The following is a 17363-nucleotide window of genomic DNA, read 5'->3' as shown; positions in this document are numbered from 1 at the left end:
TGGCATCTCTCACCGCGCGCTGCATGAGGCCGCTTTGTAGGCGCTCATATCGCCAGTGGCGAGACCCGCGTTGTAGGAGGCGGTCCTGGCGTTTACTGCAGTGCGGATCGATCTGTCCACCCACGGTTTCTGGTTTGGGAATGTGGTGACTAACCTGCAGCAGGTTGTGGCTTTATGTGTTTGTAAGAGTTTCACTTTCAGGAGAAGATTTAAATGAGTCATACAAATGTGAACTTCAACTTACTGCAAACTGCATGAAATCTGACCTGAAGAAATCCAGTCTTCTGCCTGTTGTGGTTGTGACAGCTGCTAGTAGGAGAGTTTGTTTGTAGGAGGCGGAGATGTTCTCAGAACAAGTGCGTCATGGCTCTTTGTGTAGACGCTAAAAGCTGTGAGCCAAAACTCTCTGCTCTGAAACTCTTCAGTCAGTCCTCACGCTGAGAGTTTAGAGGCTGAAGAGCAGAAATGAGCTTCTGTTTCTCAGCAGTGCGCACACAGAGAGCTACTTCTCTCTGCTCACTCTGAACAAATCAAAGTGAAACGTCTGTGAAAACACAGCTGCTGATGAAACTGTGTCAGATTAATGCCTCAATGTTTCACTGTCAGATTAAAAAACACATAAAAATGATTTGAAGCAAGCAGGAGGCAGATTTTCACAATAAGAGCACTTTGTTTTTAATTCATTTAATGTCAAACTGCCATCAACATCTCTGTGTTGTCTCTGTCTCTGAGCAGATTCAGGCTTTACTCAAATAATACAGGTTTTTTTATTACTGTTATACTTTTCATTAGTCTCTGGGTTGCTGACTATAAACATAATTATTAAAGTTTTTATCATTTCAGGCTGAAAATCAACATAAATTTGGTTCTAATCAAAGAAGCTCTCTGTCATTAAAATCTTCACACAGACTTAAAAAGGCGACATTAACATTAAAATAAATGAATGAAACTTCAGCTGAGAGCTTCATGCAGTCATCATAAGCAGCTCATAGCAGTCACAGCTCTTTATTACGCAGCTTTGCAGGAATTAAAGTGAGTGAAGTGTCAGAGTTTGTGTGAGAAGCTGCTTTATGGACAGCTGTAGACATTTCTTTATTATTTCTTCATAAATCAAACACACAGGTTTGTCTGTAGATGATTTAAAGTGTGTCGTTGTGCAGTTAAAGCTGTTTGTGTAACGCCCTGACCTCCTGTGAATGAAACAGACAATCAGATCCATCAGAGAGAGAGAGCAGGAAGTGTTGTGTGTTTGTGACAGAACAAGGAAACAGTGATAATGATGAACAAAAAGATCCTCTGATGACGTGTTTGTGTTAACGCTTATTCATCTGTTGCTCTCCTACATTTTCCTATAAATAAAGGAGAAAAAGTCCATTTAGTTTCATTTCAACAGCAAATATCTTCAAATCTTCGAATTGACATAGTAGTAGTTTGACCCAAACTGTTACAGCCAGAATAGTTTCTACATATTTCAGACATGACGCAAACCTTTATTTGGATTTCTTACATGTTCATGGATGTATGGATGAGTTTAAACTGCTTCAAAGTCCCACGTCTTCTATTTAAATATGAACTGTGAGCGACACGTAATCATCTGTAAATGGTTTGAGGCCCACTGAGGCCACCTACAGGGCAGGTGGGGAACAGCTCATTTCAACCTGTTGACGTCATGAATGAAAGTGCAGACTGAGAGTGGATCACATGATGTTTAAGGTGTGTCATGTGACATGTTCAGTATTGTCACACATGTTTAGAGTGTCCCTGATATCATAACTGCTCAAACACTGATGATTATATTTGAAGAATTATTACTGATGGCAGCAAAGTTTGAATGGAGCTCTCTGTCTGTGCTGATTTGTCGCCCTCTGGAGGTCAAAGCTCAAACTGCATGATGTCACTGTAACCACCACAGTGACAGGAAGTGTTTTTAAATGATGAAATATGTCAGTGATGCTGATAGTGTGTTCATCACAGACGTTCAGGCTTCATGTTGACATGAATCAAAGTGAAAGCAGAGAAACTGGAATGAATCAGGTGTTTTTACCTGGTGTAAATGGCAACACATTAAAGGTGTATAGACAGTAGAGATGTTTTAAAAATCTTTAAGAACAGTTCAGTAGCAGCGCCTCGCTCGTCACTTCTCACGGTAGATGACTTTAAACTATGGCCCGATGTTAGCTACATCCACATTATTAATGACTTGTATTTTCCGAAGGCGTTGTTGGCGATGAATTGTGTAATTATAAGAGCACCGAGGCGTATAATTACCTGCACAGCAACAACATTGATAAAGTACTGCTCAACAAACAAGACGACTTTATTTTTCTTAAAGCAGCTGTAGAGCCGAGCCAGAGCGCTAATCAAGCTAAACACTTAGCATGGCTAATGCTAAGAGAAAGTGGAGTAGTGGAGACAGTCGGCTGTTCCTGTATCGCCGGATTAGGGAAATCATGTAGTCATGCTGCTGTTCTGTGGAGGGTATTTCACTTATCTGGATATCACAATGTTTAAATGACTGAAACAGAAACACTGGACTGGTCAAAGGCTGACTGGGGAGTCACGCTGCTGCCATCTAGCCAAGTACTACATGGAGCACTGTTTACTGATTACATGTCAAAGCCACTCGTTAACTTTGTGTGGGCTTTATGCTGCACAATCACAGGTTAAAATAATATTAAAACAATAAAAGACTACATTCAGGGCAAATTTACAAAACAAGAAAAAAAATACAGTTATAAGAAGATGTGACACAGGGTTGTATATATATATACATATACAATATATATATATATATATATATATATATATATATATATATATATATATATATATATATATGTATATGTGTGTGTGTGTGTGTGTGTGTGTATATATATATATATATATACACACGCACACAAACACAAACACACTACTTTGAAAAAAATTAGACTGTAGACTAGTTTTGTCATGCAGATGGCGATCTTGCACCGTGTTCAGAGAGCCGACACTTTGATGATGCTGGTCTACTCAACTTACTTTTAGCCTGGGTTGGACTCTATATGAGCAGCTTCCACTCTGGTTTCACTGTTAAACACACTTGTTTGGTTTCAATTGTAAAAGTTGAAAAATAAATATTTTATTGCAAAATTATTTGTTGGTACACTTTTGAGGGTCAGATATCTTGTTTGATTTGAGGAATGAACTGTTAAGGTGGAAAAAATGAATCAGGTTAAAATACTTTAAATCAGTGCAGATGTATAATGTAATCTAACATGTTGATAATGGTTGTAGTGGGCTTGTAATGTAAATGTGGTCTGATTAAATGTGACGCTGCATAAACCATGATAAAACAGTTCTATTAGTGGGTCTGTGTGATCAGCATCAGTGGGTTAAGGTGAGGCTGTTACACACCGGCCTGGGGGCTGGAGTGCAACACAGGAAAAATAATAAAAAGAAGTAAATCACACAGCCACAGCTTTACAATGACTAGTCGTTTTATTAACTTGACAGGTAGCGAGCGTCAGGGTGGGCATGGCCAAAACAACAAACAAAACACACTGGAAATGAATCAGAACTAACTTACCTATAGTGAATCAACCCCAAAAGAAAATACAAACCTCTAACCTGTCTCCCTATCTGAAACAGGAGAAAAAGGTTGTAAAAGAAACGGCTTCCCACCCCTACAGCTACCATGTCCAGATACGGCTCTCTAAACAGTTTTTACTGCAGCCCAGCTCTGTCACACGCCACGAAGGGCCCCAAACGTGCAGCTCACTGGAAACAGGAAGTAGTAGGAGAGGCTGCCGGCCCAGTCAGGTCCCAATTTGTAGCTGGCCTCATTCCCTCTTCCACCAATGGTCAGCTTCCACCTGGAAACTTACATAACACAGACATCACAGAGTACAAACAATGCCCCCGCATGGTGTGGTGAGTAACAGCACCACACGGCAACAATGACCTGGGTCATAACACCCCCCCATCTAAAATCAAGCATCTCCATCCTTTAAGAGATGCTGAATCTAGGTCTCTACTCGGGATAGTGCATTGGCCACAATATTATCAGCCCCTCGGAGATAATGAATGTCAATGTTAAAATCCTGCAGCAACAAGGACCATCACATGAGGCGATGGTTGTTATTTCGCATGCGAGAAAGGAAGACCAGGGGATTGTGGTCAGTATAAACAACAGTTGGTGCGGCGCTGGAACTGACGTACACTTCAAAATGTTGGAGGGCCAAAAGTAATGCTAAAGTCTCCTTCTCAATTGTGCTATAATTCATCTGATGCTTATTGAACTTTTTCGAGAAGTAGCACACTGGGTGATCAATTCCCCGGTCATCCTCCTGCAAAAGTATAGCACCTGCACCATAAGCACTGGCATCCACCTCTAACTTGAACGCGCGAGTAAAATCAGGGGCACCTAACACTGGGGCACTGCACAACAGGGCTTTGGCTGAGTCAAATGCTTCCTGACAGTCAGAGTTCCACAAAAAGAGGTGTGACGGACTTGTCAACGCAGTCAAGGGAGTAACCACTGTGGCAAAATTTTTGCAGAACCCACGGTAGTAGCCACACATACCCAGAAAATGGCGAAGTTGACGCTGTGTTGTTGGTACTGTGAAATCCAAAATGGCCTGGAATTTGGCCGTGAGAGGGCGTACCTGCCCCTGTCCCACCTGTTTCTCCAGATAGGTAACCACAGCTTTGCCGACCTCGCACTTGGCAAGATTATTTTATAGATAAAATCTCATTGTTAAGGGCCACACATTCTTTGGTAGTAAATCAAGCCCCAGCTTCTGAATGTTCAACGGTTTTCCAACAGTTCGAACCTGTGTCATTTTTGACTTTAAAGGAAATAATTAATAATCTGAGAAGCTCAAATTCTTTGCACGACATTATTCCCTCTCGTATCATTAAGGATGCATTGAATACAATCGGGTCTTGTATTTTATTTCTAATGAACTTCTCACTGTCATCTGGCTATGTTCCGACTGTCTTTAAACATGCAGTCGTGCAACCTGTTATCAAGAAAAGTACCCTTGATCGTAACATTCTAGCTAATTACAGGCCGATTTCTAAACTTCCTTTTATGTCAAAAGTCTTAGAGAAAGTAGTGCTTCGGCAACTACAGACCTATTTAGAGAGAAACGGTATAAGTGATAAATTTCAGTCTGGATTTAGACCGCGTCACAGCACCGAAACTGCCCTACTAAGAGTCTTTAATGACCTTCTCTTAATTGCTGACTCTGGGCGCTCTGCGGTCTTAGTACTATTGGATTTGACCTCAGCCTTTGATACGGTTGATCATGATATCCTTTTGGCAAGATTGGAACATGTAGTAGGCCTCAAAGGAAATGTTTTATCTTGGTTTAAATCATATTTTTCTGAGAGGTCGTTCTCCGTCACGATGGGAAAATATTCCTCTTCTTCTGCCCGTTTCCGCTGTGGTGTGCCCCAGGGCTCGGTACTGGGTCCTGTGTTGTTTTCTCTGTATATGTTGCCCTTGAGCTCCATTTTTGAAAAACACAATGTCTCTTTTCACTGTTACGCTGATGATATTCAAATCTACCTTCACCTGACTGGGGATGCTTTATCCTCACCACATCCTCTGTTTGACTGTCTGAGTGATGTCAAGGACTGGTTATCACGTAACTTTCTTACTTTAAATGGAAAGAAGACAGAAATTATTGTTTTTGACCGAAATATGCTTCTGGGACAATTGACTGACACATTTGGGCCTGTTGCTAACTACCTTACTGATACTGCCAGGAATCTTGGAGTTTTCATGGATAGTTCCTTCAAACTTGACAAACAGGTCTCTACTGTGGTAAAAACTAGCTTTCATCAACTACGCCTAATCTCTAAGGCTAAACCCTACATACCACACAAAGATATGGAGAAACTCATTCATGCTTTCATTACGTCAAGACTGGACTATTGTAACTCACTCTACTTGGGTCTACAATCTTCTCTTCTGCAGCGTCTGCAGCTGGTCCAGAATGCTGCAGCACGTCTCTTGACCGGCACTAGAAAGTTTGACTCTATCACCCCTGTTCTGAAAAATTTACACTGGCTTCCTATCAAATATCGAATTGATTTTAAAATTCTATTGTTTACTTATAAAATTCTAAACAATATGGCACCTGACTACTTAGCTGATCTCCTCTGTCTGTACAGCCCTCAGAGAGCACTAAGATCATCGGGCCAACTGCTCTTGGTGCAACCTAGGCCTCGGCTGAAGACCAGAGGAGACCGTGCCTTTGCCGTTGCTGCACCCAGGCTATGGAATACTCTCCCTCTTCATATTCGCGCGTCAGATTCCATTCAGTCTTTTAAATCACGTTTAAAAACGTATTTGTTTGATCTGGCATTTAAGGCGAATTAGGGTAATTTACATCTGGCTCTGTATTTAGATTATGTAATTATCTTATATTTTATATATTTGTAATTTATATTTTATTGTGATTTTATTTGTACTGCGATTTTACTGGAAAGCACTTTGGTGTACTTCGGTCTTAAAAATGTGCTATATAAATAAATTTTGATTGATTGATTGATTTGATTCACTGTCAAACAGGCACCCTTCAACCGGGCAAAAACTTCCCTTGTCCATGTGCTCTGGCCATGTTGGTGAGTAAACTACAATATCATCTAAGTAAACCTCACAGCCATGGACACCCAATAGCACCGTATTCATCAGTCTTTGGAACGTGGCCGGAGCATTTTGTTGTGTATTTTGGGTTATAACAGGACCCGTAGCAGTCATGCCCAGATGCATTATGGGAAAAGATGCTTTTTGGCTGTTGCTCGGGCTAGCTCCATGTTAAGTTATGCCGTTATAATAAATGCCTCAAGTTACGTCGTGGTCCGAGTATCATTGTTATACTAGTAACCCGGAGTGAAGATATAACAAAAGTGGCGACGAGGACGTCTGGACCGACGCTGCAGTCCGCTTTGGAGTTTTATACTTTTTTTTTTCCTGCTGATGCCTCGCGCTGACCTGGTGTTAGACGGCGCCGGAGGGAGAACGACGCTCCCGGTGTGCGAAGGTGGATGCCGCTTTTTTTTTCTCAGCAAAACGGGGAGGAATGTACAGCGGACAGGACGACGAAGGCAGACTCCGTAAGTGACATTAACCAAAACATAAACGGATAAAAGAGACGTTACGAAAAGGAACAGTTGTGAGGGGAAGAGTGCCATTCAACCAGGAGCCGAGTAATGGCTGGAGTTACTGGCCCTATCGGTCCCTTCGACGAAAGCACGGAGCAATGGAGCTCATATACGGAGCGTTTTGGATATTTCGTTGCGGCTAACGACATACAGGATGCTAAACTGGTGCCCATTTTTTTGAGTGTGATAGGCCCAAAGACTTTTACCCTGCTAAGGAGCCTGCTACAGCCAGCAAAGCCAGGCAGTAAAAGTTTCACAGAGATCGTGGACACACTGACCAAACACTTCTCGCCCAAGCCCCTCGTGATCGCTGAACGGTTCAAGTTTCACAAGCGAAACCAAGAAGAGGGTGAGTCTGTCACAATGTTCGTTGCATCGTTACGCAAATTAGCTGAACACTGTGAGTTTAAAGATGTGTTAAATGACACATTAAGAGACAGACTCGTGTGTGGTTTAAGAAATGAAGCTGCACAGAAGAAATTGCTCACGGAAAGTGATTTGACTCTTGAGAAGGCAATTAATATCAGTGTGACCATGGAAATGGCATCAAAAGAAGCCCATGCGCTACATGCTACAGACAGAGTACACAAACTAGACAATGGTAAAGCAAATGCACAGGGACCATGCTTCCGCTGTGGCAAGTTAGGACACCTTGCTAGTGATTGCTGGTGCAAAGAAATGGATTGCAACAACTGTGGAAAAAAAGGTCATGTAGCACGGGCATGCAGGAACAAAAGGTGCAAGGATAAGGGCTCAAAGCCTGGAAATAAAAGAGGCACTGCAAGATTCAAAAAAGAAAGACATGTTCACACAGTTAAGCTTCATGAGGATAGAGCAAATGACTCCTCAGATGAAGAAGTGTTGTCTGCAATAAATACTGTGCGAATACTGAAGGTGGATGAAACCTCAGACGGCTTTTGGGTCACGCCCAAACTGGAGGGACATGTTGTAAAAATGCAGATTGACACTGGGTCAAAAGCATCACTAGTGTCATATAATGTCTATAGGACATGTCTGCAGCACCTTCCACTCAAACCCTCCGACACAGTATTTAAAGGATATACTGGACATCGAGTGCCTATGAAAGGAATGGCAGAGGTGACTGTTCAATACAATGGCCAAATTGCTAAGCTGCCTGTGTATGTTACGCAGAAGAACTGCCCTGCTATAATGGGACGTGTGTGGCTCAAAACAATCAGACTCAACTGGCAAGAGGTGAGAAAGCTGTCGCATGGTTCCTCTCAGCTACAGGCCATACTGGGAAAACACCAGGAGGTTTTTCGTGAGGAACTGGGCAGCATGAAAAAAATTACAGTGAAGCTGCATCTCAAGCCTGACTCCAAGCCAGTCTTTATGAAGGCTAGACCTGTGCCGTACGCCATTCGGCCCAAGGTGGAGTCTAATTTAGACGCATTGGTCAAGAATGGTGTTCTGGAGCCGGTTACGACCAGTGAGTGGGCCACGCCCATCGTTCCAGTTCCTAAAAAGGACGGCGGAATCCGGATCTGCGGAGACTTCAAGGTATCCGTGAATCCTGTATTAACAGCAGAGCAGTATCCCCTTCCACTGATTGATGACTTATTTGCTGGTCTCAGTGGAGGACAAAAGTTCAGCAAAATAGATCTCAACCAAGCTTACCTGCAAATGCACGTTGAAGAGCAGTCACGTGACATGTTGACTATTAACACACATAAGGGACTTTTCAGATTTTGCAGGTTGCCTTTTGGCATCACATCAGCTCCAGCATTGTTTCAACGAGCGATTGATCAAATCCTGAGCGGATTACCTGGTGTGCAATGCTATCTGGATGATATCCTGTGTACAGGAGCAGATGATGAAGAGCATCTGCGCAACTTGGATGCGACCCTTCAGAGGCTGAAGGAATACGGATTGAGAGTCCGTAAGGAGAAATGTGACTTTTTCCAGTCATCTGTGGAATATCTAGGGCACGTGATTGATGCAAATGGACTTCACACTGCACCTTCGAAGATCACAGCAATCGTGGATGCACCCCCACCACGAAATGTCAGTCAGTTAAAGTCTTTCTTAGGGCTGTTGAACTACCACGGACGGTTCATACCCAACTTGGCATCACTCCTGAAACCACTGCACAACCTGCTACGCAAGGAAGAAGCATGGGAGTGGACAGCAAGTTGCCAAGACGCCTTTCAAAAGGCAAAGGATTCACTGACTGCATCTGAGGTGCTAACCCACTTCAATCCCAAGTTCCCAATTCAGCTTGCTTGTGATGCTTCTCCCTATGGGGTGGGGGCAGTGATTTCCCACATTCTCCCAAATGGCGAAGAAAGGCCAATTGCATTCGCATCAAGGACATTAAACACAGCAGAGTCCAACTATGCTCAGCTGGAACGAGAGGCGCTGAGCATTGTATTCGGTGTTCGGAAATTCCACCAGTACCTGTACGGTAGGAAGTTTACACTGTTTACTGACCATAGGCCTCTCACAACCATCCTGGGACCCTATACAGGGATTCCATCTCTTGCTGCTTCACGTCTCCAGAGGTGGGCGTTGATATTGTCAGGACATTCTTATGACATCAAGTATCGCAAATCGGAGTCTCATTGCAATGCAGATGGGTTGTCCAGGTTACCCCTTCCTGTTAAAAGACCCGTCTCTGACACAGTTGAGATCCTCTACTTCAGGGAGGTAGAGACAGCACCTGTTTTGGCTGTGCAGGTGAAAAAGGCGTCCAGAAATGACCCTGTGTTGGCAGCAGTGCTGGACTGGATCATTAAGGGTCTGCCTGCAAGTAAGGGTGTAGACCTGAAGGCTTTCCTGGGAAAGCGGGCGGAGCTTTCTGTTCAGGCAGGATGTTTGCTGTGGGGGAGGAGAGTCATCATTCCCATGTCATTGCGACCAAAACTGTTGAAGCAACTGCATGCAGGACATAGTGGAATAGTGAGAATGAAGGAAATAGCGAGAAGCTATTTTTTGGTGGCCAAATATGGACAAACAGATTGAGGAGATTGCTAAAAACTGCTCTTCGTGTCAGATGGTCCGGAACAACCCACCACTTGCTCCTCTCCATCCCTGGGAGTTCCCACAGGAGCCATGGCATCGGGTACACATTGACTTTGCAGGTCCATATGAGGACAAAATGTTTCTTGTAGCTGTTGATGCACACAGTAAATGGCCTGAAGTGACCATCATGAAATCAGCCACCACTGAAAAGACCATAGAAGCTCTAGGAGAAATGTTCAGTAGGTTTGGATCTCCTACTCAGATAGTCTCTGACAATGGACCTCAACTGGTTTCACAGGAAATGGAGGCTTTCCTACAGGCTAATGGAGTGCAGCACATTACGTCAGCTCCATACCATCCTGCAACGAATGGTCTTGCAGAAAGGTTTGTTCAGACAATGAAACATGCACTGAAAACATCACAAGGCCAAGGAACACTGCATCAGAGACTGCACAAGTTTCTGCTTAACTACCGGAATAGTCCACATGCTACCACAAGGACATCTCCTGCCAACGCAATGTTCAAAAGAGATCTGCGCACTACCTTTGATCTTTTGAAACCCTCAACTGTGAAGGACACTGTACAAAAACAACAAGAGAAACAAATCATGTACAGGGGTCAAAAGGTCAAGGGCAGAGTCTTCAGCACCGGCGAGTCAGTGCAGGCCAGGAACTACCGAGGAGTACACAAGTGGGTTCCTGCAACTGTCATTGCTCAAACTGGTCCAGTTTCATATACAGTTCAGGTGGCCGATGGAGTCTGGAGAAGACACGTGGATCAGCTACTCCAGTCCGCACCAGTGTCTGCAGAAGGGTCTTGCGGAGATCTTGAAAATGCACTCATCGATTCGTCAGCCCCTTCACACACACAAGTAGAGAACTCCACCACATCAGGAACAGTGGTTCCACCTGTAAATGAGACTGTAAGAGAGACTGAGACATCTTCGGTGTCAGGAACAAAGGCTCCACAAGAGAGCACACAGACTGATGTTACCACAGACCGCCGATACCCCAATAGAGAGCGGCGGCCTCCTGTTCGTCTGAGTTATTAGATGGCACCTGACCCAAATGAACGGGGCAGAATAATCCCCATGGGTCATGGGGGAGGTTGAGGTAGTCCACCCTCACTCCCCAAGATAGCAATTAAAAGAGTTGGTGTTGTAACCTTACAGTTAATAAGAGGTGAAATGTTTGTGAGGCTATTACTGTCATGTGCCAGTGAAGACTGAAGTTTGTGAGTAGATCACCTGTTTATTTCGTAGTACATCCTTTGTAAGAGGGGAGGAGATGTTGTGTATTTTGGGTTATAACAGGACCCGTAGCGGTCATGCCCAGATGCATTATGGGAAAAGATGCTTTTAGGCTGTTGCTTGGGCTAGCTCCATGTTAAGTTATGCCGTTATAATAAATGCCTCAAGTTACGTCGTGGTCCGAGTATCATTGTTATACTAGTAACCCGGAGTGAAGATATAACACATTTCTTAACTCAAACGGCATCACCGTATATTGCAGGAAGTGGTCTGGTGTCACAAAAGCAGAGATCTCAGCCGCCCGTTGTGAAAGGGGCACCTGCCAATAACCTTTCAAAAGTTCCAGCTTTGTGACAAATCTGGCTGAACCCACCCTATCTACGCAGTCATCCATACGTGGGAGCGGAAAAGAGTCTGGTTTAGTGACGGCATTTACTTTGTGGTAATCATTACAGAAGCGTGGAGTTTGGTCAGATTTAGGCACCAAAAGGGTAGGTGAACTCCATGGGCTGAAGCTAGTGACCGCAAAACCATTCTTCAGCAAGTATTCCACCTCCTTCTTCATAACAGCCCGCTTTACTGGGTTGACCTGGTAGGCATGCTGCTTAATGGGCCTGTGGTCACCAACATCTATATCATGCTCAAGCATGGTGGTTTGAGTCGGTTTGTCACTAAAAAGCATGGTATGGCCACAGATCAGACTATATATGTCCTGCTTGAGGGGCTCATCCAAGTAAAACAAATGAGCCTCAAGATCCTCCAGGATTTTAGAATTCTCTAAGCGTCCCCCAGAAGTTGGTCCCGGGTGCTCATGCAATCCATCCACCTCAGGTTGGTAGGAGGGTGATCCCACCGTCACAACAGGGGAGGCCATGTCGGTATGACTCTTTTCACGGACCACATATTTCTTTAACATGTTGATGTGACAGACCTGGGACTTTTCCCGCCTATCTGGGGTTTTAATCAGATAATCTGTGTCACTGATTTGGCACTCAACCTCATAAGGACCACTAAAGCGAGCTTGAAGACATGAACCCACGACTGGTAGGAAAACCAAATCATGCTCACCAGGCAGAAAGGTACGCTTGAGGGTTTTCCTATCATACCTCTCCTTCATATTACTCTGGGCATTAGAAAGCGTGCTACGAGCCAACTCACACGCAGCGTGCAACCTCTCCCTAAACGAACTCGTAATCAAGTACATTGTGCGCGGGTCTCGGCTGGTCTGCAAGCCACCTCTCCTGGAGCAGACGTAAGGGTCCACGCACAGTGTGTCCAAAAACCAACTCCGCCGGGCTAAAACCCAGGGACTCTTGTGTGGCTTCTCGAATGGCAAACAGCAACAATGGCAGGCCCACATCCCATTCTGAATCAGTTTCGACACAGTACTTCCGCAACATGGCCTTTAGAGTCTGGTGGAATCGCTCCAATGCCCCCTGAGTTTCTGGGTGATAGGCACTAGACACCCGGTGCTTAACAGACAGTTCAGACATAACTTGAGCAAAAACCCTAGACAGGAAATTAGATCCCTGGTCGGTTTGAATGTATTTCGGTAACCCAAATGTAGAAAAAAACTGAACTAGTGCTTTCACAACGGCCTTTGCCTTGAGCGATCGCAGTGGAATAGCTTCTGGAAACCGTGTGGCCGTACACATTATGGTAAGTACATACTGGTAACCTGCCTTGGTCTTCGGCGGTCTTGTTCGAAGGGCTCACCTATTGCAGGGATAGGATGTAAAGGGGCAGATTGGGCTTGCCAGACACCTGACAAACATGACAGGACCGACAATAAAGAGCAACATCAGATTTAAGCCCCAGCCAAAAAAAATAGCGGAGCACTCTGTCATACGTTTTTCTAATCCCTAAGTGGCCCGACAGATGATGCTCATGGGCAAGACTCAAAACCTGGGGTCGGTACTCCGTCTGCACCACAACCTGAGTGACCACATCACCCTCTAACCCAGACACCGGAGTCCACTTGCGCAACAGAACCCCGTGGTCAAATTGGTAGGACGCAGGACCAGGTACAGACAAAGTATCATCAGACTGTTGAGCCTCAACGAGCTGCTCCCTGTTCACCGCCAAACATAAGTCCTCTGATACTACACTAAAAACCTTAGATTTCTCACCGTCTACCTCCGGGGAAGGGCTATTATGTGAGTCAGAACCATCCAAGAACGTCTCAGATATGTCCACCATGTCACCAAGGAGACGAGCCTGAGCACGTGTAACGACACATGCCGGGAAAACTGTGGATTCGCCAAGTCCAGAAGAGGTATGACAAAAAAGATCCAGAGTAGGACATTCAGTGACTTCAGGAGTGGCCGGAAACACCTTTCCCCCAGCCAAGTCATTTCCCAGAATAAGATCAATGCCTTCAATTGTCAGCTGATCTTGCACCCCCACCCGCACTGCGCCCGATACAAAGGGCGAGGTCAAGGTAACAGTATGAAGCGGCATGCGCAAAATACTCATCTTAATCCCCCACACCAACAAATCAGAGCCACAATACGACTGCTGAGAGAAAGGGACAATTCCATGCCGCGCTACAGAATGCTTTGCCCCCGTATCCCTTAATATGGTGATTGGAACCTGGTCCGCTGCATCACCAGACAGTGACAAAGAACCCACAGAGACAAAAGGTCTGAACACCTCATCTATCTCCACCGGAAAAACCCCATCTGGCACTGGCCTAGGGCGGTCCACAGTAGAACAACACTGTACTGGCCCCACCCCAGATGTGGTTTTAGTCTGCGATACCTCCTTTGTCCTTGACTAGTAGAACGTCATTTTGGTGTATGACAACACATGAGCCAACATCAGACTCCGAGCGCTACGATACTAAAGATCAGAAGATCCAGTGTGACATCAAGCGTTACCTGGCAACAGAAGCCCTCATCTGACTTTATTGGAGCATGTTTACACCAGCAACACTGTTTAGTTTGATATGACGGATTAACAACATGCGCTGTGATATCCAGCTCATCTGTAATAGATACTGGATCTAATCAGTGAGCAGATATTTGATCACCTTATTTATAACTATACTAGAAACAAATACAGCTGTGTTGGTGATTCATGCAAACTTGCATATCAGCCTTTGAAGGTTTTGTAGTATTGAGAACAAAGAGGTTGTGTTAGGGCTGAAAAGCCCGACTTGTTCTCCTCTGCAGGTCATCAAATGCACCACAGAAGTTTGTATTTGCACAAGCCTGTATATGTTTGATGGCTTTATTATTCTCTGTTCAAAGACAATAAATGTGGAAAATGTCTCATGTAGTATCAGCTTCATTTAAAATGGACTGCAAACATTCAGAGAACATGTGCTGCTGTTTGTCCTACATTTCAACACTGAATGAACCCTGAAAACGTGATGGCAGGTGGCATATTGGAGTTCACATGAAATATAGGCTGTATGAAGACTGGAAAATATAGATGATACAAATATGCAGCCAAACATTTGTGGACATGGCAGTGACACAGCTAGAAAATGAAAGTGTGTAACAGCTGAAGTCAAATGTAATGCAGAGTTGAATCTGCACTTGGATCCATCTGTGAAAGGTCCACATGTAGGGATTACATGAGTCCTGATGTTTGTCAGTCCAGCTTGATAACTCCATCTACTGTGGGCTACATATACTGGGCTGGTAGCTCCATAGTGTTGGAAAGAAACTATTAAATGTGCAAATTTTAAAACCAGAGGCTCTTCTAACACAGGAGCCATGTTGAGTTTAGATCACAGCCGACCACCGGCAGTCTGAAATGGAATGAAGCCCATTGACAGCCAGCAGGTCTAAACAGGAACGCAGCCATTTGCATGCGTGGCAATGATGTGGCTGCAACTGACACAGGATTGGTTCAAACTAAACATCAGACGCATTTCACAGAGTTCACAAATAAACTCACGTTTTTATCTTTGAAGATCATCATAAAGTAGAATTTATGGTCCAGTAGACAACAGCAGGTAGTTTGAGCCCTTCTGATGCAGCAGAAACAGGATTTGGAGAAAGATGTTAATTGATTAGAAAGAATTGTACACTGTGAATCAATGCAAGTCTTTCTAGATAGACAGATCTTTAATAATCCCTCAGGTAGGTTCCTCTGGGAAAGTCACAGATAGAGACTCCAATTCTGACGTCCTTTGAAAGCCGGACTTTGAATCTTCATCACTCGTCATGTACACAGATGTTAATTCTACATATTCCTAGTACTGAACTCAATATGAAGAAAATGCTCCTACTAATCTGCATATATGTTGATATCAAATCCTTTTCCAGCACATGGATAAATCTCTATAAATATTTCAATCTGATCAGAATGGGAACAATGTTGTTACTTCAGCACTCTCTGATGTTTGAAAAGCTAAATGTCCATTTTAAAGTGGTCGTTTGTAGGCTTGTGTTTCCTTCCTTTGTGCAGTTCTTACAGTAAACATGTGTGAATGTTTCCTGTTCCCCTGATGCTTCTTCCTGTTGGATAAAGTTGGTTTGGAATAACATGTTCTTATAGGTTTCAGTGAACTTCAAACTGTGATCCACTTACAAACTGTCTCATTTTATTGGAACGATTCACATTTGTACATTTGACATCTGAACACGTTTGTACACATGATGAAAGGACAGATGGTATTTGTGTGTCCTTCTTAAACTTAGTGTTAATGTTTCATCATGTAGAACTACTTAGAACAAAGTCTTTGGGAACATTTGGAGAACACGTTTAGGAAAGTAACATCCTGGTAGAACATTTTCTTAAAGCAAAGCAGAGCTGCAACATGACTGTGAGGATTCAGAAGAATAAAGTCAGAATACTTTATTATTATGAAGACTAAAGTGCACCTTAATGCTGCCGATGAACACACATGTTCTTTGGGAAAGCATGTGTGAGCACAGCTGACATGCACTACACTGACCCCACTCGCCCCATTTCTTCATCCACTTCTTGCTCTTGTGCTTGAAATGAGACGCAGCAAAAGTAAGAGGCTCTAAAATCCACAAAAAGGGGGCTTGTTAGATCAGGATATTGGATGTGATCCATAGAAAACATGGATAATACACCACTTTATTTGAAGCATCTGTAGCACTGCCTCAGTTCTGGATGTTTCCACAGACTCCTCTGTGCACCTAAAGAAAAGGTCAAAGGTCAGCAGCAAATGTAGTTGGGACAATTCTTCATTTACAAAAAACAGTGGCACAAACTATACAATTATTCGTCCGATTGGGGTCTAGAGTGTGGGGCCTCCCTGCTGCTGCCGAGTCGGGGCAGTCTGCTTGTTGGGTCTGTCTAGCACAGGCCCACCGCTGGAACGAGACAATTTAACTACACAGCAAAAGCATTGAACACCAAGTAGGCAAAGTTCTTCGTGTTACTCATGCATGAGGGAGACCTGCCTGGAGTCAAGTGTCGTTCCACCACTTGACCTCCGTCAGACTCTCGTCCGCTCCCCCATAACACTGCTCTTTTATTGAGGTTACATGAACATACATAGCTTATAGAATAGAATAGAATAGAATAGAATAGCCTTTATTGTCATTGTACAGAGTACAACGAAATTGGAGTGCCACTCCCTTGGTGCAAGTTTCAATAATAAATATAAATGTAAAATATAAAAAGTACAGAAAAAAAAAAAAACAATCGTAAGTACTCAAACAATAGTATGTACAATATATACAGTGTAGCAGCATTAATATAATGACAGTATGAATAGCAGCATAATATAATGACAGTGACGGTATGGAATAGGTTCAATTGTTTTTGTGCTTATTTACTACGGTGATAGCTCTGGGAAAGAAGCTATCCCTGAATCTGTTTGTCCTGGTTTTATGTGACCTGTACCGTCGGCCTGACGGTAATAGTTCAAACAGTTGGTTGCTGGGGTGAGAGTGGTCCTTGATGATATTGCCAGCTCTGCTGAGGTACCGAGAGTTTGCAGTGACCTCCAGGCTGGGCAGAGAGCAGCCAGTGATCTTCTGGGCTGTGTTGA

At 43.8% G+C, this 17363-nt stretch overlaps 1 protein-coding gene across 1 annotated transcript in view; it reads right to left on the bottom strand.

Annotated features, from left to right (window-relative positions):
- The window catches only part of LOC120724566, a 30967-nt gene extending 26147 nt beyond the window's left edge, over window positions 1–4820 (bottom strand). The window contains exons 1-5 of the mRNA XM_040016815.1: window positions 4812–4820; window positions 4644–4700; window positions 4279–4451; window positions 3758–3851; window positions 3600–3618 (exon numbers count right to left, since the gene is read on the bottom strand). Of these exons, the coding sequence (XP_039872749.1) occupies window positions 3600–3618; window positions 3758–3851; window positions 4279–4451; window positions 4644–4700; window positions 4812–4820 (352 nt within the window). The remainder of the gene's footprint in view (window positions 1–3599; window positions 3619–3757; window positions 3852–4278; window positions 4452–4643; window positions 4701–4811) is intronic.
- Window positions 4821–17363: the final 12543 nt, after the last annotated feature.

Source organism: Simochromis diagramma, unplaced genomic scaffold, assembly GCF_900408965.1.
Source record: "Simochromis diagramma unplaced genomic scaffold, fSimDia1.1 OVJJ01000697.1, whole genome shotgun sequence".
Lineage (NCBI taxonomy): Eukaryota > Metazoa > Chordata > Actinopteri > Cichliformes > Cichlidae > Simochromis > Simochromis diagramma.
Note: the sequence above shows the minus strand (reverse complement) of the source record. Positions and strands in the feature narration are given on the sequence as shown.